General features: G+C 46.5%; 1 protein-coding gene across 1 annotated transcript; it reads left to right on the top strand.

Moving 5' to 3' along the window:
• Positions 1 to 4: 4 nt before the first annotated feature.
• CASC4 (cancer susceptibility 4) lies at positions 5 to 22,529 on the top strand (the record flags this gene model as incomplete). Its single annotated transcript, XM_026040640.1, has 10 exons — positions 5 to 316; positions 7,492 to 7,546; positions 8,456 to 8,558; positions 9,602 to 9,692; positions 10,791 to 10,935; positions 11,804 to 11,884; positions 12,259 to 12,357; positions 13,557 to 13,730; positions 18,568 to 18,735; positions 21,344 to 22,529. Coding segments are annotated over 10 exons (1,299 nt in total), but the record flags the coding sequence as incomplete, so codon positions are not given.
• Between the last annotated feature and the right edge of the window lie 4,888 nt (positions 22,530 to 27,417).

Here is a 27,417-nt window from a genome sequence, read left to right as displayed (position 1 = left end):
CGGCGCGAACCGCAGGGGCGGCCGCGCGCCCCCCTTGGTGCTCGCCGCGCTGCTCGTGCTCGTCGCCGTGCTCGCCTTCAACTGCTGGAGCGGCTCGTCGCGCGCGGCGCTGCTGCAGGAGGAGCTGGCCGAGCTGCAGGGCCAGGCGCAGCGCGGCGAGGCGGCCCGCGGGCGCCTGGAGCGGCGCAACGCGGAGCTGCTGGGCAGGCTGGAGGCGCAGCGCAAGCAGCTCGAGCAGAAGGAGGCCGAGTGCGGGCAGCTGGGCGGGCAGCTGCACGCGCGGGACGGCCAGGCCCGCCGCTGCGAGGAGACCAAGGTGAGGCGGCGCGGCCTTTTCGTTTCCTAGGGTTGTTTCCCCCTTTTTTTTTTTTAATGATCTTTTGTAGCTAATTAAGAAAGCTGCCCCCAGTTTTGCAATCAGAGCGCTTTTTTCCCCCCTTACTTTGAAGGAAAAAAGCAGCTAATGTGGAACCCCCGAGCRCGTCTTCGTGCTGTCTCGCAGAGCATGTCACCGGGCAGGGCAGTGCTGGATCTCCGACAGGCGAGTGTCTGGGATAAGCTCGTCCCTTGGTGGGTGATAAAGCTGCTAATGGCACAGATCTCTACTCGCCCATCCGTGTGGAGCCGGAGCCCTTCGCTGCAAAGGCACCAGCTCTGCTCTCCTGGGGGCTGCAGGCAGCCGCTTGCACTGGGGTGCAGCCTGCGCCGGCTGCAGGGCGAGTTCTGGTCCTAGCGCTCGACTGGAGGTTTGGTGTTTGTGGGCAGTTGATAATTCGACCACCTTACTGCTTTCCACAGCAGAGTTGATGGGACTGCCAACCCCGGCATGGGGCATACAGGCTGCTGGGTTTGCTCTGGCCATCTCGTGTCACACAGTTACTGAGCAAATCATCGCTGCAACAACCAAATACCGAGGTTTTGGAAGTGGGGTTTGGCTGAGTGGGTTGAACTGCAGCTGTCRCTTGTTACTGAGCAGAGCAGTTTCTAAAGCCCAGCCTGATTCCTGTGTTCTCGCTTAGATGTGAGGTGTATCTCTTAGTCTAACTAGTTGGAAATAAGTTGGGGAGAATCACAGCCTCCTTCACATGAATTTATTTCATACTAAAACTGTGTCATGTACATATGTCACCTTTCCTACTAAAGATTTAAAATCAAGTCATTTGTGAGTTTAGCAAACTTTTTTTTTTCTCGCTGACACCTGATTTCTTAGATAAGGAGGATCTTCRGATAAAATATAAAACTGGAGATGTCATGGAAGATACTGTCCAGCCTGTGTTCATGAGGAATGAGTTGTCCATATGTTACTGTAACTGTAATTGCCATGTATAAAATTATACTGTGGGTAGTCAAGAAAGCTATAATGATGGGGTTACACTGTAGGGCTTCATTTAATAGAAGAAACTTATATTTTGGGAAATCTGCTATGTTCTAAAGGGAGAAATATAAGCCTGAAAGAGTTTATGGGAATTGCTTTCAGTGGCTTAAGGAGGCTTTCTTGTTCTTAATTTAAAACAAACTTGTAATCATTGATGATGTGTGTTGTTCCTGTTCTCAGCTCACTACCTATATAGATGCAGGCGTTCGGTAGTGCATTTGTCTTTCATAATTTTTATTTTTAATTTTAAATTCCTATGTAACCAAGTTTACTGAGTGATAACGAATCTATAACTTCTAGAAAACTGAAATTTGAAGATAAACCAGCAATGATCAGGTTTCTGTAGCAATTTCGCTTGTGATGAAYGTCAGCTCCCCTGGATCACATTAAAATGTGCGTGTTTGTCATCTTAGGTGTAAAAATGTCAGCATCCTGAACAAAGTATTCGTAGATGTATGAAGATCTTGAGCTTCATAGACCTTTTCCAAGATCATCTTTTAAAAGGGAACAGTTCATCCAAATCTTTCAGTTATTACCATGCCCTAAGTAATTTCATTTTACTATAAGCACACAAAGACCATATTTAATTTAAAGCCTTTCAGTGATGGAAGAATGAATTTGTGATTCAGTGGCATTATAAATCTGAATGTAGATTCCTTAGTACTATGTCAAAAATACTATATACATATAGTGCAGCTTCATCTGTTGTAAACTTGCATCTTTATGTTTCTTCAGAAACAGCTTTGGCAGGTTAAACTTAACATGGACAGATTTTATACCGAGTCAGGCATCGCTTGTCCCTCTCTTGCAGGCTAATGTCCTCCTTATCTTGGGCTCTTTTTTTGTCCTCTCAGACAGAAATGATATTGTGTCCGATCAGGACCGGGGTTTGTACTTCTGAGTGATTTGCTAGTGCAGAGATGCTGGAGGCTGCGGCCCTTCCTGGGGCACGTGGCGAGGCCTGGGCTGTGGTGTGGGAYGTGCTGCACAGCCCTGCGGGTGCTGCGGGCGCGTGCGGGCCCCGGGACAGGGGAGCAGGGAGCCCTGCTAGCTGGTCTGGTTGTAGACGTGCCGCATAGCGCCGTGCCCCGCTCTGTGCTTGCTCATCGTGCTGGAAGCTGCCATCGCAAGGCAGGCGAGCTGGTGTCTTTGATGTGAGACCCCTTCTTTCCAGGCGCTCCAAATGCTGCGGGTGTCTCCGTAGGTAAGGCTAGCAGTATGTTTTTTCAATAAGCAGCTACTGTCCATTTCTCTCTCTTCATCCTCTGGGAGCTGCTAAAATGTTCTCAGTGGCAACAATCCTAAATTAAAAAATAATTAAGTGAAATGCCTTAGGGAGTAAAGCAATCAACAGATCTTTTGCTAGAAAAAAAGAGCAAAGTGTGCATGAAGTGCCTGACCAAAAAAAGATGACTGTTTCTTTTTATTTTCTCCGAACAGAATTTAGCAAGGCTGGTTTTTGAACAAACTACACCAGCGAGGCCAGTTCATCTGTGAAATGCAGGAGCTATAATAAGGAACCGACACTGCTTATTCTCAGGGTACCAAGTGAAGACAACAGTTAGAGTTTTGTTTTGTAGCAACTCCTTTGAAAGCTGATACTCTGGTAGCTGTTGTAGTGTCTGTTCCGCTTTGTGCTCCTTAGCCTTCCTAAGGGATTCTTTACCTTGCGTTCACGCACATCAAGGATACATCTTCCAGTGCGAAAGTAACTTGAATTTTTGCCGGCAGCTTCCTCCTGGCTCCGGGAGATCTACAGCCACGTCACAGCCTTGGCTCTCCCTTCCCTTCTGTCGTGTGCTTTACAAGCCAGTCACAGAGTAGTGTTTGCTCTTAGGACTGTAAATGTAGTAAACTGACCTAGTGTCTGGTGAAACCCCTTACTGCACAGTCTAATGTTTATTAAAGTGTAAACTTGATGTACTGTACACTGCAAGTAGTGACCTGCAATTAGGCAGCACCTGCTGCTGACAGTATATGCAAGCCAGGAGGTTTTGTTGAGAGGGCTGTGGTACTCTGAGGAAAAATGACAGGGGAAAAATCATTTTACTACCTTTAAAGCTGGGAAAGTAAATGATTTTAACTTGTTTGAGCAGTCCTTTAGGTATAAGCTAGTCAGGTCTGGCAGATGTCCGAGGGAGAGATATTAAGAGAGATGTAAAAGATCTTCAGAAATTAAGGTGAATTTCTCACAAGTGCAGTGGTCTTCTGAAGAACCTGAAAGAAAAGGGGAGATTCTGACGAGGAGTGGGAAGAGAAAAGTCTTGGGATCTAGGAAAATACTTAAACGAATAGGAAAGTGCAGGTGTGGCTGGCAAAGGAGAGATGGTGAGGAGAGCAGCTGGGGCAGCACATGCTTTTCGGTAATTGCTACTTCTGGTCCCCAGCAGCTATTGGTAATGTTCACAGAGGAAGATGCAGGAGCAGATCAATCTCTCTGCCACAGATGAGAGTTCTTGGAGACTCTTTTCCTTTCACCCTCTGCTGAGCGTTGTGGGCTCCCAATGGTCCCCCTGGCCTCGGGACAGGACAGAGGACACTGCTCTCCTGGGGCTGCTGTCCTTGGGAGGGAAGCAAGACTGTGCTCCTGGTGAGGGAGGTCACTCATGCAGCTTATCATAAATAAATGTCATTTATTTATGAAACTGTTTCCTGGTTTTTGCAGCATGTAGCGAGGGCACCTTTTTTCCATGGCTTTCCACCTCCTTTTGCAATAAGCTCAGTAAAGTGCTTGAATGAGCGCAGGGTGGAGGGCTTCTCAGGGCAGCCGCCCGCACGGAGGGCTCCTACCTGGTACTGGCTGCTGCAGAGCTCGCAGCAAGCCCGTGTCATTGGGCAGTTGTTGCTGGCTGTGCCAGGAGCACAATAGCACCTTGTTCTCTTGGCTGGAGCTTTGTATGTTGAAATTGGTTAGCGAAACATGCTTGGAAGCAGCTTACCTTCCTTTCCAGTGCTTCGGAGCCAAAACTCCTGGGTAGCTGATCTGCTCGCAAAGCCACAGCTTTGCSGTGGGGAAGTTGGAGCCCCCTTCTATTTGACTACATGTTCTCCCTTGCCAGCGCCGCAGTGTGGAGCCCTACTTGATCTCCTGCTCTCCACTAACTGCTGGACAATAGCACTGGCTGCTCTGAAAGAGCCAGGTGACAAACTAGTAGCAGAAGCATTGGGAAAAAATAGACCTTTGTGCAAAAGGGCTGTTGGTGCTCCAGAACGCACTCTAGCAAGGTACTCGCTGTTCCTGTGCGCCTTTGCTGCACCGAGGAGTATGGGCTTGTGCTCCCCGGCAGGGATTTCAAGGGGCCTTCTTGCTAGGGGGAAAAATGGCTCGGTGAAATACGGGTGGATGTTTACAGGGTGTCCTTTAGGCAGTGTTTAATGGGGAAGCAAGGCCACCTCTATTCCATCCTGCCATACGCGTGGAGGAGCTTCAGGCTGTTGTAGCTTTCTTTTCTTTCATTGCCTTTTATTGCCTATATTGCCTATGACAAGACCCGTGCAATTCAAATAGCACTGTAGGTACTGCCTTGCCTTTACGTAGCAGTGGCCAGCACAGGATTTTTACTGTTTATTTTTCTTGAGTAGAGCTCCCTGGGCTAGCTCGGTTGTTTCTCCTCCCTCCCCCAGTTGCTGTGAAGATCTGAGAAGTCACTGAGAAAGACAGATACAAATAGGTCTGGATTTGAGGAGGATGCAGATGAAAGAACTGGCCTTGTTCCATGTTTTTGGTGAGTGTAGGTGGAACAGCTCCCATGAATCATAAGCAGCTTCTCCCTTTCTGTCCCCCAGATTAGGGACATTTACTGTCAGCTGAGATGTTTTGGCTATGAATTCTGTCACTTCTACATGACGCACAGAGTCTCCAAAATTGAAGATTGTGATAAAATTCATAATCAGATTTTTGGATCAGATTTCTGTTAAYAGAACAAGCATTTTCCAGCACCAAACTCTCCACAAGCCAAATGTTTGGTGGTGTAAGTGGAGGAAAGGTTTTCTGTGTGAGGGATTCTGATATATGAAGGTTTGAAAAGGGAAGAACTCTCTAGCTGATGTGATCTCCTCTGTTTGTAGCTGCCCTGGGCTCTGGGAAGAGCCTCAGGGCTTTTCAGAAGAGTTTATTGGAGTGGGAGATGGGTAAAAGTGATAATTGCTGCTGGTTGCAGTTTTTCTGTTTAATACCCCTGCTCCTGTATTGCCCCCAAACAAAGAGAAAAAARATATTTTTAAATTAATACTCATCAAATAACTCTTTGCATCCKTTGCTACAGCCTGGTGTCCAACAGATGAAGTGAGATCAAAAAAAGAGCTTGCAAGATGCCCGCTTTCCTTACAGAAAGGGTGGGAGGTTATTTTTATGTTTTGGTTCTATGTAAAGCCTTCACCACAGGGCATGTTTGTGCCTTTTTTTTTACTTTTTAGCACAGGAAGCCCAGGGAAGGTTTTTACTGAACTGAAAGTTGATTTTTGCCAGTCCTGTAACTAGCAGGCTTCCTTGTTTTGGTTCTTGCTTGTACAGAGAACATATTTAATTGCTCCTCATACACACGGCTCTGAAATGTCCCGACAGATCCTTGAGCGTCCTGCTGGARAGCTGCATTTTGGAGCAGCGTGGCCAGTGTCTTGAGGTTGCCGCAAGGTTGCATTGTCCGCCTCCCGATTTGGGGAGAAAACCGCTGTGGGCGGGTGGGCTTGGCTGCGTCGCTGGGGCGCCTCTTGGCGCGCTGCGAATCCGCGTGCCGCAACGCGGGAGAGGGGCTGCTCCCGCGGCCGGCTCCAGCCTGGCAYGGGAGAGACCCCGTGGAGCCCCCGGCTGCATCCGGAGCCCCGTTGTGTGGCTAGAGCACGCGGATATGTGCCTTGGGGTGCACAGTGTGCTGCAGAAAGTCACGATTTTGGCGCTTCCTAAAGCCCTAAATGCCTCAACACATATGGGATAAATTGAATTGTGTAGTCAAGAACTGAGTGTGTCTCTCTACAAACGTTTCACTTTTTTTTTTTTTTTAAGTAATTTTTATGATTAAAAAGAAGTGTGTGGAAGAAATCTTAAGAAAGTAAAGACGTGTGTGTGTGTATCTATATATATATATATATATTTTTCCTACAGACAGTTTAGGTGACTCAGACACTGARCATCAGAACCTGTGCAGGAGTTGAAGCAGCCTGGGTGTCTGCTTCCCCCCACTCCAAAGTAYGTGTGCTCGGATGTGGGTTTAGAATGGGAAACACAGAGGCTGTTAATAGGCACAGATACCTGCATTGTAAATAATGCAGAAGCTGTTTGTGTAAGTATTTATAGTGTGATGCTTTGCGTGTTGTTTTACCTTTTTGGTTAATTAAATGAAGATCAGATAAGGCGCAGTCTTTAGATGCAGCCTCTACCTCTGAGATCTAATTCTGACCCTGTAGTCCAGAATGGCAACGTTGTTTGTTCCAGGACCCCGGGACAGTTGCTCTTTACATCARTCCTGGGGGGTGGAATTGATACCAGTGTTGCCTAACAGCAGCYGTGGGCTTTTTCACCTATTGTCAGTGTCATCTACCTGCACACAAATATTTTTGCTTGATAACTTCATGTGTATGAACTAGTAAGGAAAAAAATAGCAATTACAATAAATATCAAATTAAATACTTGTGGAAGTCCATTGGTATCACATTCATTCTTTAAAGTATAATTCCTTTTATTAATATTATGTAGCATCCCATTAAATATTTACTTTCAACCTGCATTAGGTAAAAATTTGTTTTTGCTAATGGTGCTGTTTGTTTATTTTTATACATTTATATTTGACATCGGAAATCCACTGTCCCTTTCTGCAATTTGTTTATTTTAATCTTGACAAATCTGCTTTTCTGATGGAAATATGTCTTGGAAATTTTTCTAAATCTTTGTTAGCAATGGCTAAATGTAGTGCTTAAGTTGGTATACTTACAGATAACTAAACATAAGCTATTTATAGCTACAGGATTGTTCTATTGTCATTCTGATACTCCTTTATTTGTATTCTTTCTTTACAGTGGAAAAATAAGAATTCAAAAGCAAGTAGTTCTTTGCAGGTATAAGCACTTCCTAACCTGCTAAAGATCCCTGTATTTATATAAGCATTTTTTTTTCATTTCAGATTAAGTTGCAGAACAACATATCGTATCAAATGGCAGATATACATCGCTTAAAGGGTAAGGGATTTATGGCCGARCCGTGTTTGGAGGGCTGTAAGGCTGCATATAACTGCCTAGATGCTGCAGAGCACGTTTGAAATGAGAGATCAAGCGGTGCGGGAGCATCATTCCTTGGCACTTGTTTCCTAGCTAGCATGGCAAGTGTAGAGGTGACTTCTGCAGACTTTATTCTCTGTGGAAAAAACATGCATCCTGACACCGCTTACTTCCAAGGCATCAGAACCGTTTTTGTGATCAAAGTAATGCACAAGTTTGTGTGGTTGGGATCAGCACTATTGTGATACTGGTGTCAGCTTGGAGAAGAAGCAGAAAGCATCGTTTAAGAGCACCCATCTGTGCTGTTCTCCACAGGCCTTGCAGTCGTGTCGCTGTTTTTCAGAGGCCTGGAGGAGATACTGCCCAAATTTGTACGTGCCTGAAGACAAGATACTTTACCTTGCTGCCTGTATTTACATAGCTCCAACTTGAAACAGTAGGGAGCTGAACAAATACCTGTAGTCTGAAGAGAGCGAGCTTGCAGAACGAGTGCCTGTGGAGAGCACGTTAGATGGTTTTATGGCTAGTGTGAAGTGTCCTTTCTGTGTGCTGTTTTTCTAGAAAAGACATTTGATTGTAGTGCCTAAATAACCTAGTGATAACATGGATGATTATTTATTTTAAAGCATGGCAGGTCACACAGTATCAGATTTGTTTGCTTAATTTCTTAATTAAAAATCAARATCTAGCATACAAGAGTCAGTTGACATGTTTTCCAAATTAGTTTAAGAATTTAAGAAATACATGTAGAAGAAATAGCCAAAGTTTCTTATATTAATTTGTAATTTATATCACAATATTTAAAGTTACATGCACCACAAGATGTTCCTTGTATACGGAGATTTATGTGGATTTTGCACTTTGATCTAGAACAACTAGCAGAATTACGACAAGAATTCATTCGTCAGGAAGATCAGCTTCATGAATACAAGAAGAACAATACTTACCTTATGAAGAGATTGGAATATGATAGGTAGGTCCCTAAATATTGGTAACTACAGGTTTGCTTGTGTGTAATGCAAGACTATTTTTTTTTTTAAGGCACAAATGAATTCTAGTTGTTACTCCTCAAACCCCAATGTACCCTGTTGGGGATACCTCTCTGGCTTAGTTGGTTATTTGATTTTTCAGGTTCTGTGTTTTTGGTGTTTTCTTCTTTCRTCTATCCCTATTTGAATAATCTCTGAAAAAATCTGCCTGTGATAGTTATTCAGCATTGGATAATTTTAAATCAATTCTTTTTAGTGACCTGGAGATACCAGTTAACAGGAATTGGTAAATGGAAGAGTTGAATTTAATCTCCACAGCTCTGTAAACCACTGGCTATTGTTCATTGCTCTCTTCCTAAGAATTTTTTTTTTGAACTGGAGGTAAAAACRTTGTATATAATTGAAACTTAAAATTACTTTCAGCTTTTTAAGTTGGAAATGCAGAAGAAGGGAGAAAACTACTTCTGAAGCCTTAAGGAGTGAGAGTGAGAATTATATATATAAAAGAAAAAACACAGTCAGAAAAGCAGTTTTAAATATGTGTGTGTTAGGGCCCAGGGAATTTTGCTTGATTTTGCTGATCTGTGGCTTGTTAGAAAACTTGGGACTTGAGTTGTGCGATGACAATTTTTTCTGTTTGGGTTGGCAGCAGTAACTGATGGTGGTAGTTGTGCATCCTCTGTGCTGACWGCCATAGAGAATGGCTCCATGCATTCCAAGTGGAATTCCTGTGTGCTGATGACGGGAGATTGAATTTGCCGTTGCTTTTCAGCTTTTGGAGGAAGAGTTTTCATGGCTGTTTGGTTTATTTTACTGTTTTCCTGCTCTCTCCCTCTGTCCTCTTCTCTGTTCTGTCTGTTTCTGCTGTCTTTCCAAGCCATGAATTTTTGGCCAAACCATTCTAGTTTGCTCAGATTTGGCTTTCTATGCATTTGTTTTTCTTTTTTTTTTTTTTTTTTTTCCTTTTCATTTCTGGGAGAGTTGATGTAACTACTCAAATGTGATTGATAATGTGTTTCTAATTAAGTCTGCAGTGTGGCCAGCAGATCAAGGAAATGAGACTGCAACATGAAGAAAATATGAAGAAATTAATGGACCAAGTTATACGGGAACAAAAGGTAACACACAGTTCAATCTCTTTGTTGAATACAGAGAGCCCCAAGTGTGCTCTCCACGTAGCGAGTTGTCATGTGGAGCTCCTGGGCATTTCTCCTCCAAATTTTGGATAAATGCTGCACTGCAGAGCCCTAAGTGAATAGTAGTGTAAAAACATCTGCTTGTTTCGTTCAGTTGTTGAACTAAGCCTTGAAAATCAGGCTTAATTCTTTCCTCTGCCTCAACCTTCTACATGACATCATCGCTCAGGATTTCCATTTCTCCTCTGTAAAATAGATATTACTTTGTAGATCTCCAGGGTTGGATCAATGTTCTTGTAATATTATATAGATTATTGCCAAGGGGAATCTGATCTCTGAGGCTTCTAGGTGCTATTGGGATTCAAATACCCACTTGATGCCATTCAAAAAGCAGTGTAATTATACTGTGCAAATTATCAGTAGAATATGGGCATATTTCCTACAAAAGGATGAACAGATAACCCACCTTTAATGAAAACTTCATTTGCTTGTTCAGTGTCYGTTTACATATATTTCAAACCATTAAGCAGATTTCAAGAAGGCTTCAATCAATTTTTTTTGCAGAAATCTCCCTGGTCTGGGGCACAAGACTGATGATGTCTTAACTGATTGTCATAATAATGTTTGTTCACAGGTTATGTGGTAGCTTCATGTTAGAGTCAGGACTCTAGCAAAGGTCGCACGCATAAAAATAACTTTCTGAGGTTCTCCTGTAAGTTGTATTGCAGTCAAATTAGTGTGTTGTGGTATGGCCCTAGTTTTCTTGCTGTTCTTCTGGAATAGCTCTAGTGTTCTTGACAGATGATGAACAATTCTGCTTTCCTTTATGTGCTGAGCAACATGTCCTGCAACCGTACAGTATTTTAACTTTTCTGTTTAGTTACAAGTGTCCGTACTTCTACCGGCTACCCTCAGGACTCAGGTTTTTGTCTCGAGGACCTCTGCTGTTGTTCTTTTTGGTGATCATCTAATTCATAAATGCGATTGTGCTTTCCCAAAGTAATCTTAAACTGAGAGCCTTTATAGTTTAATTTTCAAGACGGTCTTTAATATCATTTCTGAATGAATTTATTCTAACAGGCCACACAGAAAATTCAGCCCAGTAAAGGCACTGAAGTCAGTCCCAATGATGAAGACCCAGCAGTATCTAAGACTGTTCCAGAGACAGAAGATAAAAACACAGTAGAGATAGAAGAGCCTTCGGATCACGCTGTAGATGGCAAAGGTATTTCTTTTGTCACTCTGATAGATGCAGGCCGATTGTTTTGCTCTTGCTATTATACAGAAGCAGGGATGTATTTGAAGTAGGACAGTGAATCATTTGCCTCAGGTAACAYGTGACTGTACAAAGTAGAGTTTATAGGAATCTAGAAATCAGTGTGTCCTTTCTCTGCCTATTTGGGGAAAAAAAAAAAAAACCCAAAACCACACATGTTTCTTGCACAATTTTGTCTCCTTTCTTGGTGCATTTCACATCTCCTTTCTTGTGTGGCCTTTATGAACTGAGAAGTGTCTCCCCCTTGCCTGTCAAATGTGCCTTGGGCTGAGCTAGGGAAAGGGCGAGTTGCTGGAGAGCTGGAACCTGCCCAGGGAAGGTGGTTGGGAGCTTTGAAACCGCAATGAGAGGCCTCACTGGGCAAGTGAGCAGGAACAGGGTGAAGCTTCGACTGTCAGGAGCTGGAGTGTCTCAGCGTGTGTCTAGTGTGATTGTTCCTCGAGGCCTCCTCTGGAAGTCAGGTAGGTGCCTTTGCCTTCTGCCTCTAAAGGCACTGGTTCAGCACCATAAATTCAGTTGCACACCTGTTCCAGTCAGGTTCTTCCAGCGAGCGTATCCCACTCTGCTGCCATGAGCAGTGCCTCTGTTTCCTGGCATTTTCTGACAATGGCACTGCCTTAGCTCACATCGCTGCTCTGGGGCAGCCTCCGGGCACTCCGCACAGACCAGTGTAGGGAGTCTTGCAGTTGGATTAGTGTGGTGCGTGCTCAGTGTGTGAGGGACTTTTATCCTGCTCTTGGGCCTCCCCCATGAAGTAAATTTTTTCTTAAAACCTTAAAAGAGGAGTAAAGAAGAATATCTTGTTCTTGTTTTACAGAGAAAATCAAGTTAGGAGGAGATGCAGGCATGCCTGAAATAGAAGACAATGGCCCTGCTAAAGCTGAAGATACACCCACTGGTTAGAAGAAATTTCTAATAATTTCTCAGTTGAGTCCTTGGTGAAATGTATGTCCTGTTTGAATACCAAGTGTTTCATAGTGATCGCAAAGGTTTTAAATCTGTATATAGAAACAAAATTCAAGTGGAATGTAAAGTCTGACAGTTCTTGCTGTATTTGTTTATTAGAAGTTATATTTCTTGAAAATGTTGAGTGCTTCAGTGCTTTTCATACTTTTTTTTCCAGAAATCTTGTATTTTATATTTTCTTCTGATTTCAAAAATAGGAAAACAAAAAAAGGGGAAAAAAAAAAAAGATTGTCACTCAGAGGAAGGCTCAGTATATTGTGACTATTTATTTCACCTTAAGGCTTTTGTTGATGTGTTTTATTTCAGCTATAAAGAAACCGCTTATTTCAGCTTCTCAAAATGAAGGTCGTCAGCCTGTTATGAACCTGCCAACTGAACAGCCCCAGGCTCCAAATCTGGCTCCAGGTAAAAAGCTTACCAGCATTTGACATGTTACCGTGTAGGAAACTTATCAGCTGATACCTCTGATACCTGCCACCACATCGTAAATGTTAGGTGCAAGTGGCCAGTCCCCTTTTTATAACTGCATCAAACAGAAGAAGAAAAAAAATTACTGCCAGTAATTTCTGAGCATKTGGACCAGTTTTAGCCAAATTTAGCCAAATTGGAAGTTTCAAAGATGAGTGCTTCAAAATTTCTCCAGTGGATGAAGGAGAATTAAAATTACTGTCCCTTTTATAAAGAGGGTTGCAGCCTGAGAATGATCTCAAGAGATAGTTGAGGATCTGTTGGTTGTTGTTTATAGTCAGAGAATAAGCAGCAGGACCACCGCTTGCTCAGGGTCATCCTCTTCCTCTGAACTGGCTTGAGGAGGATACGGAGGAGGTTCAGATGTGAGAGAAATTGCAGTAAAGAGGAGTGGAAGAATTGCCGTTGAAGAGAACAACACAAATCTATGAAAATACATTTGGTTTTACTGCTGATGGATCAGGTGACTATACTTTAGTGTCAAAAAAAGTTATATCTGTATTTTACTTTGTGACATGTTCAAATAATGTCACGCTTAAAAACTTTAAATACAACTCAAGCATCTTTCATCTTTGACGTCGCCAGACAGTTTCAAATTATTTGTTATGCCTATTTTTGGTTCCTTTTTTTTTGGAAAAAGTAGTTTCTAAATGTCAAGTCTTTAAAATACTTCCTTCCGTTACTGTTGAAGTCAATCATTCTGACTTTTCTCAATGAAAAAACATTAAAGATAGCATGCAAAATGCTTGCTTTCTCTCTAGAAACAGCTAATCAAAAGAGTGTTGGCCCTCGTGTCAAAAGTGGCAGAGATTTTCAGTATTCTTTAGTTATGTAATTTTATTATTTTTTTTTCTTTTTATGCAATTTTTGTATCGTGCTGCAACTTGGGCTAAATAAAAGCTCTTGAAAAAAGTTATAAATGTTTGTTTAGTCGATGATTCAATTAAAAAAATGAAGTGCTGAAGCATGTTACTGGTCTAGATTTAATGAAGCACATCTCCACTGAAAAGCCATTGACAAGGTAACACGACAGAAGACTGGTTACTCATTGAAAAGTAATGAATTACTCTTTGCAGTAACACAGTAAACTACTTTTGGAGTCCTCTGGAAACTAAACACACTTCTTTGTTCTGTAGGTTTGCATCCTGACAGTGATGGCAATGCTGATACTGTGAAACAGATACCTCCAAATTCTCTTCAGCACTTAACTTTTGAAGAAAATACGGAAAATCAGAAGGAACACAAAATTAAAACAGACCATGTAAAACTTCCAAAGAGCAGAGTCAGCGACTTGCAGAAGATGAAGCAAAGTAAGTTGATCAATAACATATTCTTCATATCCTAAGAGAATATCTTCATCTTGTATCTGTTATAATAATACTTTCTAATAAATCAGAGACACTTGGGTGCCTGGTCTTCTGGAGAGTAAGCCTGAAAAGAAAAAGTAAGAATTTGTAGAAATTTGTAAGAAGAAATACATTCCACGCAGTCATATATCTCTTAGATGCATTCAACTATTTAAGATCTTTGTTACTTATAGGAAGTTAAGATGTCTTGGCACTTAATGCATGTTAGATAGTGTTAGAGAGACTTTAGATCCGTGCATGATGTTGAGATACTTATCCCTGTATTTCTTAAATGATGTGTTTTCGACGCTGGCATCAGAATGGAGCCATAGCCTGGATGCAGTCGGCTTTGGTGGTCCGTGTGTATTGGCCAGGAGTTTGTTGTCCTCTGAGGAGGGTGTCCAGGGCTGTCCCTTTCCACGGGGCGTGTCCCAGGAATAGGTCTTCAGGCAGCCGCAGGTTGTGTTTGTTTCCTGGGTGTGATGTTAGTAATGCTGCTTTGCAGACAGTAGGTACGGACATGCAAATACATGTACAGCTGTTTAGGTACTCTTATCTTTAGGAGACATCTCTTTGCAGTTGATATTGAAACACAGGGAGTATGTTATGCCTATAGCATTTGATTTAGCATCTTCAGTGCCTTCCCCTGTAAGAAACCATATAAATATAAACAAGTTTTCTATCAGTGGAGATACTTTACTAGTGGGGATTGCTAACTAGGTACACCTTAACGTGGATTTTTAAAGAGCTAGTTCCTATGGTTTAGGATTAAAATGAGAAAAGAACATTTGAAAGAAAAAAAACCCAACCATAGTGCTGTTACACCTCTTTTTTGCTTTTGTCAAAACAAGATTTTTCCTTATTAGTCAATTTAATTTTGAATTTCTTTGTACTCCCAGCTAAGTAGCTTTTGTTAGGCTTTGTTTTTATGATAAAGCTATTCCTTGTCTAAAATGACAAGCTGACAAGTTTGAACATCTTTCAGAGTGGTGAGATATGGGAAGGAACATCCTACAGCCTGTTGCCAGGATCCTGTGGTGGGCTGGGTGAACATGGTGTAGAGGTAGGAGTGACCTTGTTGGAAGAGAATCATGAATTGGATTTGGAGTCAGTGGAAAGAGATCTAAAAGTTGGAATCATTCTCGTGAATGTGAAACCATGAAGTCATTTGTGACATAAAAGGCTTGGAGTGGGAAGTGACTCTATAGGATTAAATTAGCTGGGCACTGTTTAATGGTCTAGAAGGTGACTGGCACTTCTCTAGCTTGGACATGTTGCAGGAAGGAAGTTAACTTCTAGCAATCTCTTGGAAATATTCTTTCTTCAAAATATTTTCCTCTTTTCTGTATTACTCTAATTTTTAAGGCACTATTATGAAACAGAAGTTAAATTAGAACAAGTCTTGTCAGCATGTTGTCAGATGTGCTGACGGGAGATGGATCCGGGATTTGTTTGGGGATAGAAAGTGGCGTAGGGTATGTGGGAGCTCAAYGTGTCCTCCCCCCTCGCTTCCCTGCCAGCTGCTCCCTCACAGGGTCGGGAGATGGTGATAAAGCTTGCAGATAATGCAAAGAAAGCTTCTCGGAGAGGCTTAGTAAAAGGCTGAGAAAGTGGGTTCTGGACTTTGAAGGGTMCTTGTTTGTTTGAGAGAGCGAGAGGTCAAAGACATCTTAACAATGAATGGAAAGACAACTTGGGCAATTCCAGAGACCCATCAGCCTGCCGTTGATATCCGGAAAGATAAGACAAATTATCAGTCAGTTTGAACTGAAGTGGTTAATGCACAGTAGTCGAGGGCAAAATGTGCCAAAGGGATACAATCCAAAACCATTGGGTGTTCCAAGGAACAAAAGCTTGTTACTAGGCAAGCTAGTGGAGAATTGGTCAGGAATAAAATGCTCCTTGGGTGCCCAAATTTAAGAACAGAATGTTCCAGACACAGGTATCAGTAGCAGCTTTCTTTGGAAAGCTTACTGAGAGAATTACGAAGATGCACCTCTGCTTGTCCATTTGAGTGGATGAGGAATAACAGGATGGATAGGATGACAAATGCTATGTTCAGCAACATGGTAACTTGTAAAAGTAGTCTGCAAGTAAGGACAGAAAATTAAATACACAGAGCAAGTGTTGCAGCTGAAGAGCAGTTCAGTAGACAGGTATAGGCAATGTTTGGAATGATCTCTTTTTTTGGCCGGATACTCTAACAGGAATAACACGGAGCATCCTGCTGGGTTGAGCTGGTGCTGCCGGTGGGGCCCTGGTGTGGACTCCGAGAGGCTGGGGAGCCCGGCTGGGTGGGTGTRCAGGGGAGCAAGGCTCGGCCTCGCGCTCCCTCTAAGGAGCCTGCAGTGGACTGGGTCGGGAGGGAGATCAACTGGCTGTTACAGACGCATGATTAGAGATCAGTTACTGTAGTGCTGCTCCTGGCTCTTTGGATGAAGTGGTGAGGGATGGCTTGAGAACCATCGTGAAGACCGGGCAGCCTTCCTTCCACTTGGTGTATCCCGAGGTTGCTGCAGCTCCGTAGTTTCCCAGGGGAGGTTCCTGAAGCTGTTGCTGCCGCCGAGCGGGGCCCCGCAGGCCTCGCTGCCCTCCCTGGCCGTGCGTCACGTCGTGGGGCCTGGGCTTGAACGCAGCGCTGGTGAACAGAAGGTCTCCGTCATAGGCACGATCGGATAATTAAGAGTTAATCGTGACTGATTTATTTTTTTCTTTTATATTAGTGATAATGTAAATTGTAATGAGGGAGAAAGTCTTTCTCGGTCATATATGGAAGTACTTGATCCTGGTTCCTGATTGACTTCCTCATTGGACCTGTTGCTGGTTGGGTATTTGATATAAGGGTCAGGTTTGTGGCTTGGGGAGCTTTGCCCAGCAGGCTTGATTCCGCTCCGCGCCGTGAGGAGCAGCGGTGGGGAAGGGCTGCGGTGCCGCCGGGGCACTGCGGGGCTGTGTCTGGGAACGTGGCAGCGGGGTGCCTGCGCGCTGCAGCTCGTGGTGCCCAGGGAGCCCGCGCGCCCCTTCGAGCTCATCTTCAGCGCCTGGTGGGACCGATTGCAGCCTCAGCGCCATCCTCATGGGACGGTCCCCACTGTCACTGACCTGCAGCCCTGTCTCGTGCAGTCGGTTCTTGTTGCGCACACAGCACGGGGCACTCGCCCTGGGAATGACTCGAGAGACCCGCAGGTGCCCCTTCAGGTGCAGGACCAGGGAGTCCCACGCCGTTGGGTAGGGGTCTGTTGCTGCAGTGCAGGGCCCTGCTCGGCTCTGCCCAGCTGCCGTCATGGCTGGGTCTGTCTGCCGGAGCCGCAGGAGGCACCGGCTGCCGAGCCCGGGCACCGGCGGCACCGGGGCGGCACCGGCTGCCGAGCCCGGGCACCGGCGGCACCGGGGCAGCACCGGCTGCCGAGCCCGGGCACCGGCGGCACCGGGGCGACGCTGGCCTGACGGGGGCAGCCTGCCCAGCTCCACGCCCTGGGCTCAGCTCTTCCCAGCGCGGGGCTGCCCTCGTCTCCAGAGTGCGGTGCGCCGGGCGCCTCTCCCTGCTCCGTGTTCCCGGGCCCTCGCTGTGCGCCTCTTGCCCTTTCACCCACACAAAAGGCAGTGWCAGACACAATATTAGCAGGAGTTCCCTTACAGATAGGAAGGTGAATAGTGTATCAAACTCCTGGTTCATGAGCAGACCATAACTTCCTCTTGCTTATTTTGTGACAGAAACAAGACTTTAACCTGTATGTTTGAGCTGCATTATTTAGTTGATTGCTCTGCTTCTTCCCCAGCCAAGTAGCCCTGCGATGATATTTCTGACCTGACTTTTATATATTGCCATGTCTGATAGTTCTGTTTTGACAGTTTTCTTCCTATATCTGTCCAYTGCAACTCCAACCTTTTTCTAATCYCAATATTAAAATCATATTCTTTGTTTCTACTTCTGTGTTTAACTGCTTGCAGCATGAATCACTAACATCTGGCTTGRCAGGGTTTTTTTTTTTTCAGTCTGTTTCCAGTCTGTAAAGATTGTATCCCATTTTAATCCCATGTTTTAATACACAATCCCTCTAGATCTGTATCCTCTGCGGATTCAGCTGGTGTGTTCTGTTCTATCCTTTAAGTAACTGGCAAGTAGTTGGAATCGCATTGGACTTGCCCAGATCTCATTAGCATCCCATTAAACACCTGTGCTGAACTTCACCTCACAGCTAGAGCTGTGTGTGTTTGTGTCCTTGATTGACTGTCTGCTCACTCCATAGTTCCAACTAATTCTCATTTTCCCACTGTGTTATTGCATTGTATGGAACTATTCTTCACTCTTTTCTGGGAGACAAAAGATCAAGTGGATTCAAAACATTTTGTAGGAAAGTTAATATAACAGCAACTTAATTAGGTAATTGAAAAGATGCAATTAAAGGTGCCGGGCAGATGTTTCCTAGTGGCTCCTGCTGGCACTAGGTGCCAGCGTCACCACTGAGAGGCCGGCTCCCTCGCGTGGCGCAGTGGCYGCCTCCTGCATGCAGCACAGCCCCGCTGTGCCGCCTGGACTCGGGGAGCCCGGCACTGGTGGCCCATGCCAGGACCCTTGGGCGCTCGGGGACCCTTGGGTGCTCGTAGGGCTGGGCAGGGAGCAGGGAGCCTGGTCCTCTGGCACAGAACCGGCCTTGGCCCTTGCCGCCCGCACCCTCCTCCTGCTCCCTCTGTCCTCGCTGGAAGCGGCTGCGGGCGCTGCGGGCACTAACCTGGTCTGCTCTCGGTTACATCCTCCTTTCCTCTTTGCTTCTGACTTAATCCTTTGCCTACTTCACAGGCCGATTCTTTGATGAGAATGAATCCCCTGTTGATCCGCAGCAGGGCTCTAAGCTGGCAGATTATAATGGGGATGATGGTAACGTGGGTGAGTATGAGGCAGACAAGCAGGCTGAGCTGGCTTACAATGAGGAAGAGGATGGTGATGGTGGAGAAGAAGACGTTCAAGGTGAGCTTGGGTCTTATCTCCATCCCATTAAAATAAAATCGACCGAGTTTTATTTATTGAATTTGTGTGAAGCCTTTGCTATTTATACCTTATCAAAACTCTGCAGTGTGCAATAAGTAAACTCTGGGTAATTTTTCAAATTCAGTCTTACTTTCCCTTTGAAAACAGCATTATATATTTTGATAAATTTCAATCTTGTACGTGCTTCATGCTGGGAAAGACAAGACACCTAAAACATGAGAAAGAGCTTGGTCTGAACAGCAACATCTGGTCGCCAGTGTGTTGGTTTCTTGTCTTTAGCACTTACTAAAGCTCTRTTCCAAGGGAGAAGGATTTTTGTGACTGCTGCTTATGCTGCAGCATGTGTGCTGGAGAGCGCGCCCGTCCCGGGCCCTTGCAGCTCGGCACTGCGGTGCCAGGCGAACCCCGCAGCACCGGCAACTCCTTGGCTGTGAAGGTTCTTATTTAATATTTCCTGTTGAGGAAATAGTGCAGAGTAAAGAAGAGCAGCCCTACTGACTTTCCACRTGCTCCTCAGTTTTAGCCTGCTAACTCTCTGCTAAAAAGCTGCCATTTCCAAGCTGCTGGGGCTGGTATTCCCTGCAAGACCCAGCTGGCACCCACGGGCGCAGAAGGTCACAGAGCCTTGACAGAGCCGTGCGGGGCAAGGAGAACCTGGAGAGACTTATTCCCAGTCCCAAGGATTTCCCTACAGAGAGGGCAGCGGGCCGGGTCGGAGCTGGGCTTCAGAAGCACCCCAGGATGCACCAGGGCCGACTCTTTGCTCATCACATTAGTGCTTGAGTGGACTTCAAAGCCCCGTTGTGGAAGGTTAACTAAGACCCTCTGCCTGTTGCTAAATCCCACGGCACCGAGTGCCCGTTTGCTGCTTTTGGCCCTTTGGAGGGTGTTTATGGCGGTAATGACTGGGTCAGCTCCTGGGACGCTGCAGCTCCCGGGGTAGCGCGGCTCTCGGGACGGAGCAGCGCTGCTTTCCGCCGCGTTGCCGTGGGCCAGCCCGTACTGATGAGTGGCTCCAGCGCTTGGCGAGAGGAGCTCGTGGCCGCAGGAAGCAGCGCTTGGCGTGGTGGGTGCTGCAGCGTGTGACGAGTCACACGGGTCTGTGCCAGTCACGAAGGGATCAGCACTAAGTAGCAGCTGCTGGTGGAAAACTTGGGAGCAAGAGAAAGATAAAGGTGTGTTTAAGGAGCTTGCTGTAAGTGGCCTCACAGAAGTGCTTCCCATTTCCACAGCACGCCTGTGAGCTCACTAATTCTTTGCCAGCTGTAAGAATTCTCATCGGCTCCCCTGTGCATCCCGAGCCTTGCCGTGTTTGGTGTCTGATAGGAGAGGTCGGAGCAGCCCGGGCGCTGTCGGTCGCTGGTTTAGAGCGAGGCCTCCAGGGCCTTCTGCTTCTCTCYGTTGTCTTGGGTCCTAGGAACTTGTCATCTCCCTCTGGTGTGGGGCGGGCAGCCAGGGGAGCGGGGCTGGGACGGTGCTTCCAGAGGGCCTGCCAGGAACACGGGGCTTGGGCAGCACTTTCCAAGGGGTTTCCTGCTTTGTGCCAGGCGCTCAGCTGCCTGCAGGGCCAGCGCTGCAGAGAGGGGACCGTTGGCATCGTAGAGTGAGGAAAAAGGACTTAAAACGTGTTGCGGCCTTTGGGAAGCTACCCCTGAGCTTTGCGTGAGGGAAACAGCATGCGGGATGTGTGGACAGCCCGTTCGGGCTGGGAACGTCCTTCCCCGTCTCCGCCAGAGATGTGTTGCTGAGGGGGCAGGCGGCGAGTTTGGCCTGGGGTTACCCCAGTGCCAGAAGGGCCACCATCCCATCCGGCATCGTGGCACCCCGGCTGCCCGCCCGCAGCGCCGGCAGCTCCGTTATCCACTGTCGTTAGCGGTGCTGGCTCTGTGCGCGGGCAGCGCCGGTCACGGGCGGCCTGCACTGACTCCCTGCAGCGCATCGCGTACTGACCCTGCCTGCGCTGCGCTCGCCACGAGCCACGGCATCCCGCGAGAGCCGGAGGATTTGGGCAGGGAGCGCTGGGACGCTCCGCTTCGTCCCCTGCGCAAGGGCTCGGGCCGCGGCGCGGGGAGAAGAGCCGCGTGCGGCGGCGGCGCCCGCGGAGGCAGCAGCACCGCAGGGCCGAGGGCGGCGAGCGGGGCGAAAAGCCCAGCGCCAAAACCGTGCCGCGCAGCCAGGAAGCGTCTGTTGTTGTTGTTGTTTTTAATGCTGAGGAGGAGATGGAAAACACACTGCCCTTATTGCTGGGGTCTGGAGAGGGGATCCTGACATCTCTGGGCCCATTCTGGGAGGTACCTAGCTCTTTGTAAAACCTTTTATATAAACTATAAACTATAAAATATAAAATATAAAATTATGCTGGAAGGGTAGGCACTGGCAAGTGGGTTTTTCAGGCCATGGCCTTGTTGGGTCTGGCAGGAGGGCGCGAAGCCTCTGCAGGAGCGTCCCTGGTCCTGAGAGCTGCTCATTCTGCAGCCCCCCAAGTCGGGAGGTGTGCGAGGGGCAGCTGTGGGGGGCCAGGGGGACAAGGGCCGGGGGCACGGGGGCTGCGTGGCCGCCCTCACGGCACGGTTCCTTTCCCTTGCAGACGACGAGGAGCGGGACGTGCAGAACGAGCTGGCCGAGTACGACAAGCCCCGCCTGGACGGCATCCTCTAGGCCCCCGGTACACGCGTCCATCGCTGCGCTGCTGCACCCGGGTGGAAGCCTCGGGCTTGCTGGTACACGGAGCCCCTTAGACTCTACCTGACCTGTAATAATCTCTACACTTAAAGCCGATATTATAAATAGCGGCTGGATCGTTTCTGCAAATTAGAAAACTTTGTAAACTGGAGAACTTGTACAGTTTGTATCTCATGTAACAAACACACTGTGGAAACAATGTATAGCCAAAGGACTCCTTTTCTACAGTAATTCCTGTGTGAGCAAAAATACTCTTGCTTTCTTCATGAGTGCTGTGTGTTTGTAGTTTGCAGGTGAGTTACCCATTGAGAAGGAAAACAGTGTGGAAAAAATTGCTCCCTCCTTACTGGCACTGAGGAGAGAGACACGACAGGGAAGCAGTCTCCAGAGGCGAGAACTGTTGGAATTCCGGTAGGCAGTGACCAAAGCGTAGAGCTAGAGCCGGGATTAGAAACCCAGGAATTCGGTACATCCTGAAAAAGGTGGTGAAACCGGAGCTTATTCTAAAAGGTAAGATAAATGACACAGCTTGGGGCAATCTGTGTGCATGCAACAAAAGCATTCCTGCAGTGGAAAYAAAGACGAGTCCGCAGCGCTGCGAGAACCTTGGTGGGAGGGAGCAGCAGCCCTTGCCGTGAGGAAAGGCCRCAGGGTTTTGCAGCTGCTTCGCTGTTCAAGAGCGTCCCGTCCATCCCGCTCGCTCACGTTAATTTTCGGTGCTTTGGTACAAWCTCTTCAGCCATCTGGCACGTTCCATGTTTTGCTTTTCTAGAGAAGAGTTTGTAAGTTAGAAACTTTTTGTATTCTGTGTTCAAGCACTTTTTGAATTTTATGGAAATGGTTCTGTTGATCTGCACTAGTGGAAGTGAAGATTATTAACCCAACCTGCTTCTCCCAAAGGGCTACTGTGAAAATAATTTCTAGGGCCAGTGACATGGGTGATTGTACTTCTTTTCTTCTTTTCCTCTTTTTTTTTTTTTTTCCCTCTCTGTACTCAGGTTCAGGTTTAAAGTAATGGTTCAGGTTTGCCTGTTACAATTCAGCAAACCTTTTGAATAAATTTCAGAGCTCAAATGATTTTTGGCTACAGGGGTCTTTTACCACTAAGTCTTAAATATTCAATTTCTTCCTGAAATTAAAAAAGAAAAAAAAAAAGGCAGGTTCTGCCGCTGCATCCTGAGGGGTGTCTAAAGCTGGAGCTTCCTGTGCATGAGCCCAAACTCGTCGTTGCCCCCTTCGGGGAGGCAGGTGGGGAGAGCCCTTCGCATGGTGTCCTCTATTTCCACTTGAAAGTAAAATGCTGAACCTGCTCTGAGCTACAATCCATACTAACCACACCGAGTGCAGCTTGTACCGGAATTCTAAAAAACAGCCATCAGCGAATACTGTGTTTAAGCACTGCAAATCTTTTTTTGTCTTAAAATGTAATTTCACCCTGAATTAGGTGTTAACTTCCTTCTAATGAAAGCATCATTTATTGGGTTCTAATAAATTAAGTTGTTTAAAGCTTGCGAGGCTTCGGGCTTTGCTTCCTCCCCCGGCAGCGCTCGATTGACCCGCGGGGGAGCCGGCGCGGCCGGGCCTGGCGCGAGGGCGGCCGCCTTCCCGCTGCGCGGGACCCGGGAACGGGCCTGGCTGCGGGCAGGTGCCCGCGGCGCCCGCCTCGCGCGGGTCCCACAGGGCTCGGGCTGCGGGGCTCGGTGCCGTCAGCTGCAGCACGGGCTCAKCCCTTGGGCTTTGAATCCACGCGCGTGGGAGGAGGTGCGACTACCCCAACCCCGGCCTCTCTGTAGAGAGCGGGTTGTGCCCCAGTGCTCAGGGCTCCTTGCAGCCTCTGCCACCATGGCTGGCATCTCTGAAATGATATAACCACTCCTTTTAGTATTGGTCAGTTCTGTTCTGATTTTACCTCTAAGGTATTCTGGTACAAAAAAATGAAATTTCATTATCTGGTGAGTTTAGAGAGAAACAAAGACATTAGCTAAATGACGTTGAGAAATAGTTGCGTTTAATGCACGTACACAGAACTGTGTGTATACATATATTTATATACATAAAAACATGTATAAATGAATGTGTATATACATTTGCTTATACACAAATTCCATATATAATCAATTTCTTACTGCTTTTTGGGGTTTTTTTTTGGATATGCTACATGCCCTGGCTGGGTTTATACACAGCACTAGCCCCTCCTATATAAATGAACACCCACATATCTATATAAAAAATATATATTTTATTTTTAAGAATTTTGTACRTTTGCCAAGCAGCTTCGAGCTGCTTCTGGTTCTCATATAATGCCTATTTCACCTTCCTGAGGTCTGGAGAAGTGATGAAAACATGACTGCCTTCAGTTACTTAGAAGTCAGTGTGCTGGCATAACAAATAAATGCATGTTTTCTAACGGAGCCCTATGAAACACTAGCTCACTTTTAAAAAGCATTAATTAAAAATATTACTCACGGACCTGCCACTTCCCTTAGGTGACTGCACCTAATACCCTCAAAGGGCAGGCTCTATTCAGTATGACCAATAGCAGCCGTTAGGAGCAGAAACACAACCGACTACCCTGATGTTATTTTTCCAGCGCAGCTCTGAGCTCCGCGTGCCGTTTTTGTAGATCCAGCGCCAGTTTCCATGGCAATAGCAGCACACCAAGCATTGGCACGTGTCCATGGCAAGAGTTTGTTAAGGGCTCACCAAAAGACTTGGCTCTTCTTTCCCTAGCTCTGATTCTTCTATCTGTGGATCAAAATGAAATGGAAATGGTTAATGAAATGGAAGGGTGGTTCCTTGGAGCGGGCACTGCCACACATTCRCATGAACACACAGCCTGTCAGCAGCACTAAGCTGGTTTCTGTTACAAGGGCCTTAATTTGTGCTACTCAAATTTAGGCACTTAATTAAGATAATTTGCAAAATGTCTAATACTGCTGGGCTTCTTTTTTTCAGTTACAGGAAGTACCTTGTTGAAGAAGAAAATTACAAAGAATCATCAAGAATTTATTTAGGAATGTTCTACCGCTTATTTCCCTCCTCCTTTCTTCCTTTCCTTTTCTTTCTCCTTATGTCCCCTAAAAACAGGAGGGAAAGGGACCACATCTTCCTCCAAAGATGATTTAATTCAGTTTTCACATCTAGTAAGCAAGAAACRGGGGGGTGCCAGCCCTGCCTGAGGAGAAGATCTCAGCAGCCCCAAGACCACCCAACGGCCAGGTCCCCCATAGCACCCGGGAAGGCGGCCGGGACTCGCTCAGGAACCTGGTCTGGCTTCAACGCAGGCAGAACCAAACACATTGCTGGTGTGAGAACATGGACTAAATTATCAGCTTTGCTTGCGAATCCTCAAAGAGGTCTATCTCATACTGTGAATTTCTCACTGAAAAAAACAGTTCAGGTCCCTTCCCTGGAATCTGTTGMATATTATCTCAGCCTCTACAGTAATGAGCCAAGGAAACTAATTAACAGCTGTCAAAACATTCTTACATTCTCCCGAGCAGTAGTAATCTATGCATATGATATACTGTACGCTTCCTCTCACATAGGGTTTTCTTTTATATATTTAATATCGGTATTTTGCTTGCCTATTGTAGAACGGCCCGATCAAAATGTTATTTTGCTTGCAGAAAAAGAGCAGGAAGGATTGCGAGGTCCCTAGAGCTCTGCAGAGTCTCTCTCCCTGTTAAACAGCAGCCCCGGGAAATGCCGTGTCTGACCACTTGGAGCTTCATCCCTATTACAGGGAACTTCCCCATGCAGAACCCGGCCGTCAGTGGCCATCCCACAACAGGGACAGCACTTTTTTCATGGCACGTTGGTCACTTGGAGCACTGTGGGGAAAAGCTGCAGCTTTCAGCAGGAACGGGAGCTTCCCAATGGAGAAAGACTCCAAGCGACCCGGAGGAAGGGATGGAGCAGGGCAGGTGACGAAGCCTCCGGGCAGGCGGGATGCTTAAGTGCAGCCACTTAAATCCAACATGCTCTTTTGTTCGGAGGGGCAGGCGGGCACAGGCTGTTAGACCAGGGAGCCTCTATTAACCAGGGAGCCTGTGGCTGCTCCTGGGGACACTGGATGCAGGTGCTGGGCACCGAGCACAGCCCCAGAGCTGCTGCTCATTCRACTCAATTGCACAATTCCACTCATCTAATAAATGAGTTATTTCTTTCAGACAAGCAAGAGAAACAACTGCTTAGAAACAAGTAATTTGAAAATTTTAAACCCAAACGAGAACCGTTTTGTTTGCACAACAACCGTCTCATTCTCAGGTCCCATTCTCGGGTCCCTTTGGCAAAAGAGCTGTAACCCCTACCTAGAGCAAGAGCGGGATCAACAAGTGGAAAAAGGAAGTTGAAATACTGGAGAGAAACTAAGGAAAAGACCTCAAGTTACCCAGGGAGCAAAACCCTCTGCAGGTCAAACTGAGACGTGAAATAAAACCCAAGTCCCCGGCTGCAGACACCGGSAATGCGCGTGCGGAGAGGCTGCACTCCCCACACCGAGCTCTCCACGGGCTGGGGAGCGGCACCACAGCAAGTCATTCCAGTGGCTGCATCAACACAGAGCTGGTGGCTTCGCAAACGCAGAACGCTGGGGGAAGCAGAAAACACCAGGAGTGCCTTTGGAAAGGATTTTTCACAGAAAATAACCTTCCAAGCACGTACAACACTGCGGGTAACTGCAAGGTTTCTCCCTCTGTTTCTCTATGAACGTGGAATATCTCAATCTGACCCACCGTGAAATCCACCATCCAAAAACCCAGACATGCTGCCAAAACAAGGCCAACATTTTCTGCGAACTCAGGACGCTCTCTGAGCTTCTAATGCCTCATGTATCCACATGCAGACACAGCGTTATTTGTGGGTTTGTATTTTACACACACAGTATATTGTCACCCGCRTTATACACACTGAATATAATACTCTTTTCCCAGTGAAAAATATGATCTGGGGGGCAGTTACAGTGGATGGACACTTGAACTTTTGCTCCCCAGCACAACAACATGACTTTATGTTTATTCTCAGCGGAYTCGTGGCGAAGGTCACAAATCTTCTGGCTCCAAATCCTTTCTCAGGCCCTGCCCAGGACCAGGTAGGTTGRGGACGGCCCTGCAGGACATGTGTTGAAGCAGCCTGCAGTCCAGAAAAGCACAGTTCTCACTCCCACCAAGGCCAGTTTGAACCCCAAATCRTGTGTTTTAATCTCTCTTCCAAATGGTTTCTGGCTCCCTTTATAAGAGCACTTGAAATGCTGGTATCCATACAGCTATCTGTTTGCTTTGAATCTTGGCAGTCGTTTCCTCTGGCAATTAGTTTCACTTTAATTACACACTCTTTGAAAAAGTATTTCCACCTACCGTTTTCAAAACTCCCTCTTTTCAAGTAGCACGGACCATCCTCTTAGRCTTGCATTATGAGGCATCACAAAGTTATCTTGCCGTACAAGTTCTTAATGAACTGCCAGACAATCCTAATTTCGTTTTAACATGCCCAAGCTGACTTTTTTCCACAGCTGGTCGTACAAAAAATATATATATTCAAGTATTATGCTTAGTGTTTTCAGAAATATTGTAGGGAATAAAGCAGCCCGTCCTGAATGAGAGCTCCGCTGCTAACACTCACCTGTTTATTGTCTCCCGAGTTAATAAACCGAGGACAATTTAACCTTTAATTCTGTAGCCCCAGACAGTGCTCTGGACAAACCAAGGCAGCAGATGGGGTTCATCGCAGGGGCCAACAAACACCCTGAGCTGCGTCCTTTCTCACGGGATAGACCCGGTCTAAGGCGTAGGCAAAGCGGGTTGGGGGTGTCAGGCACASGGAAGCCGCTTTTAGGGAAAACCACCGTTTTGTGCGACCCACCGGGAAGGGGCGCACTGTCACAAACGGCAGGAACGGCACCAGAGGAGGAGACCCGAGGGCCGTGACCCGCGGGGGGCTCCCGGGGAAGGGGCTCCCGGGGGGAAGGGGCTCCCGGGG

This window comes from Nothoprocta perdicaria, unplaced genomic scaffold, assembly GCF_003342845.1.
Source record: "Nothoprocta perdicaria isolate Ctin4 unplaced genomic scaffold, notPer1 scaffold_26, whole genome shotgun sequence".
In the NCBI taxonomy this organism is placed as follows: Eukaryota; Metazoa; Chordata; class Aves; order Tinamiformes; family Tinamidae; genus Nothoprocta; species Nothoprocta perdicaria.
The sequence above is the reverse complement of the archived record's forward strand: the minus strand, read 5'-3'. Positions and strand labels throughout refer to the sequence as shown.